Source organism: Sceloporus occidentalis, unplaced genomic scaffold (assembly GCF_023333645.1).
Source record: "Sceloporus occidentalis isolate IW3139 unplaced genomic scaffold, rSceOcc1.0.p SCAF_7, whole genome shotgun sequence".
Lineage (NCBI taxonomy): Eukaryota > Metazoa > Chordata > Lepidosauria > Squamata > Phrynosomatidae > Sceloporus > Sceloporus occidentalis.
The window spans coordinates 44,289,983-44,293,316 of record NW_028316987.1 but is presented as its reverse complement, the minus strand read 5'-3'; the positions used below and the strand labels follow the sequence as shown (position 1 = coordinate 44,293,316).

The window sequence follows — 3,334 nt, the reverse complement described above, 5'->3', positions numbered from 1 at the left end:
AAGAGTTTATTCCTGATGTTTCATCAGCATCTGTGGCTGGCATCTTCAGAGAATTCTAACTTTTGTGCTCAGTTTTATATCTTTACTCTTCAGGAGCTTTTCTCATTCTTTCATAACTGACATTTCAATTCCTAATATTCTTCTTATTTCTTGACTGCAGTTGTCATTCTTTTTTATCAAAACATTTGATCCTAACTAAAAGGAATTCTATGGACTATTTTGATTTCCGGATTGTCTAGACTGAATTTATGTATCTCTACTGTGGTTATAATTTTCTGTTTTCTTTTTGTTCAGCATTAATCCAGCGTTTGCTTCCACTTTTGGTAAAAAACAAACAAACCTATCCTTCCCAGCCTAAAATACCATACAGGGCTCTCTCTGGCCACTAGAGAGCATGAGAGGGCTTTTTCAGTCATGAATAAAAAAAGGGAAGAGATGGAAAGGCCAAGGAGGTGTGCTAGGACCAGAGGCATCCCATGGGTCACACTTTGTCCATCCATGATAGTCCAACACTGAGGACTTTGGCAGTGGCTCTCCACTATGTCAAAGCTTTGATGCAGTGTGAGGCAGTTCTCATTTGAAATAGCTGCTATGATTTTGGTCTGAGCAATGTTAGCAGGAAAGAAGTTAAGAGAGAGAGAGAGAGAGAGAGAGAGAGAGATCTGTAGTTTATAGAGATATACTTGCATACCTTAGGCCAGGAATGGGCAACATATAAGCTAAAAGTTACATGTGTCCTCTCTGACCGCACAAGCCTGTTGAACTTTGGGGAGGCCATCTGAACATTTTAGTTTGGCTCTAGTTCAAAGGTGGGCAAAATGTGACTCGTGGGCCACATGCAACCCAGGACCATTTTGTGGCTCCCAGGGCTCCCCAGAGATCAAAACAGCTATTTGCCCCAATGACGTCTAACGGGATGTGGAGGGCATTACCACCATGTCTGAAGCCCCCTTCGGACCTCAAACACTATAACCTTTCTTCATAGGGGAGTTGCTGTGTTAATGTTGTTGTTCCTCTCATGCCTGCCCTAGGTCTATTACATCCATTTTGAGGGACACTGAGCAGAACTGTACATAGTATTCAAAATGTGATCATGCCAGATATTGGATAGAAAAAAGGAAACTTGCTCTCAATGATTGAATTTCTAATGCTACAATCCTATACTTGCTTACTTCAAAATTCATCTCTTGTAATTTGATCCAGTTTTAGCTATCCCTACAGTTGCCCATTGATATCAACAGGTGGTTTAAATACTAGTGGCTCATGGATTGACTGGGAGACCTGCAGTAGTTAGGGGAGATCACCTCCTGCTCAGTCAAGGAGCTATCCATGGATTCTGCTGTAAGTATGACGGAGACTGAGTATTCTCTGAGTCTAGATCCCATCTATTTATTTAAATCAGCAGGACCTCCTTCTGAGTAGATATTGTAGGCTTGCCCTGTTATTGAGGAAACCCTGTTAAGTTTCCAAAATATCCCAACACTCCCTGAAACAGTTCTGGAAACCACTGATTAAAATGCTGTGACAACTGGCAGTAGGATCTATGCAAAATTGGAGACAATGAAGGCCACACTTAACTCCACTCTTTCTTTGCTACACTAAGAGATAAAGGGTTATATTGTACAGTAGTGGAAATGAATGTTGGGTTTATTTCTTCCCCCTCTCCCAAGCTATTTTTGTGCTGTACTGTATTTTATGTCAATATTCTCTTCTGGTTTCAAATGTTAACCTTATTCCTCTTTCATTCTCAAGTTTACTGTGAAAGCAAGTTTTAGTCTTTGATTTGAGAGGTTGTCATCCACAGCTGTTGAAGACACCCACCTTAAAACATTCCAAATGGCTGAACTAACAGAGACTATATCTGAGGGCATCCCAAATACGACAGATTATTATTATGAGGATGACGACCAAATTGATTCTAACTGGTGTGATATGAACGACATCGCCAAGATGAGTGCCCTGGTTGCCAGCATTCTGTTCTCTGTGATTTTTCTCTTCAGCCTGCTAGGAAACAGCCTTGTGTTGTGGATTGTCTTGAAATACGAAAGCCTTATGTCCTTGACAAATCTCTTCATCGTGAATCTTTGTATCAGCGACATAACCTTCTCTTGCACACTGCCCTTTTGGATTGTGTACCATAACTATGGATGGATTTTGGGTGATTTTCTTTGCAAAACTGTGAGTGGCATCTTCGCTATCAGTTACTACAGTGGTGTTATCTTTCTTACCATCATGACCATTTTTCGATACCTGGCTGTAGCCGATCCCTTATCAACACTGAGGACTCAGACAAAAAGATCTGGCATGCTGATAAGTTTGGCCATTTGGATCACTGCTTTTTTATTTGTGATCCCTGAGATAACTTATATCCAAGTGACAACAGCCACTAACAACAGTGATGGCCAACAGGTCTGTGACTACCAAGAGCCTTCCCCCTGGAAGCTGGTGGAGTTGTGTGAGCAAGTTACTTTATTCTTCATCTCCTTCATAACCATTGCAACATTATATGTCAGCATACTAAAGATTCTCCTTAGATCAAGGTCTCAAAGGAGGCACAGAACTGTGAAGCTCATATTTACCATTGTGGTGGTCTTTTTTCTAAGCTGGGCCCCTTACAATGTGCTTGGTTTTGTGTATGTTCTTTCCACTCGACAGATCATAAAGCTACACTGTCAACTCGCGAAGGAAGTTTTCTTTGCTTTTGACATCAGCCGAGTAGTAGCCTACTGCCACTGTTGCTTCAATCCAGTCCTCTATGTCTTTGTTGGGGTGAAATTCAGAAAGCATCTGAAACTCCTGTACAATCAGTTTGCTCTGTGCCATAAAGGCATCCCACAGACTACCCCAAGATTTCATTCTTTTGACTTGGGTCCGTATGAGGATCCATCTCTGTATTAAAGTATCAACTGCCTGACAATGCAGGAGTCTGAATGCCATAACCAACCTAAAGGAAAACAGGAGGGAAATGCCTAGAACAGTTCTACAACTCTCCTCCATGTACAAGATAAAAAAAGACCTCACTTGTTCAGCCCTAATCCTTTGACTCAGAAGTTTTATGTCAGAGCTACTGTCTGGCAGGACACCAGGGAAGGACAAAGATGAAGGGCAAGAAATACTGCTTGGATAATCTTGGTGCCTCATAAATATTCTACACTTTCTGTACAGACTCTGAGTGTGGTTTACAGTTACAGTTACAGAATTACAATTCCCAGTGGCCATGATGGGTGATGTATTCTGGAATTTGTAGTCCAAAACGGTAACTTGCCTAAGCTCTGGATTTTATTTTGAGAATCTTTTCTAAGTTTTTGTGGAGACCTCGTGGGCTATAGTATAG

At 41.3% G+C, this 3,334-nt stretch overlaps 1 protein-coding gene across 1 annotated transcript; it reads left to right on the top strand.

The window, feature by feature from the left end:
* Positions 1–1,836: 1,836 nt before the first annotated feature.
* XCR1 (X-C motif chemokine receptor 1) lies at positions 1,837–2,898 on the top strand. Its single transcript, XM_089531293.1, has one exon. The coding sequence runs from the start codon at positions 1,837–1,839 to the stop codon at positions 2,896–2,898; it is 1,062 nt and encodes a 353-aa protein (XP_089387419.1).
* Positions 2,899–3,334: the final 436 nt, after the last annotated feature.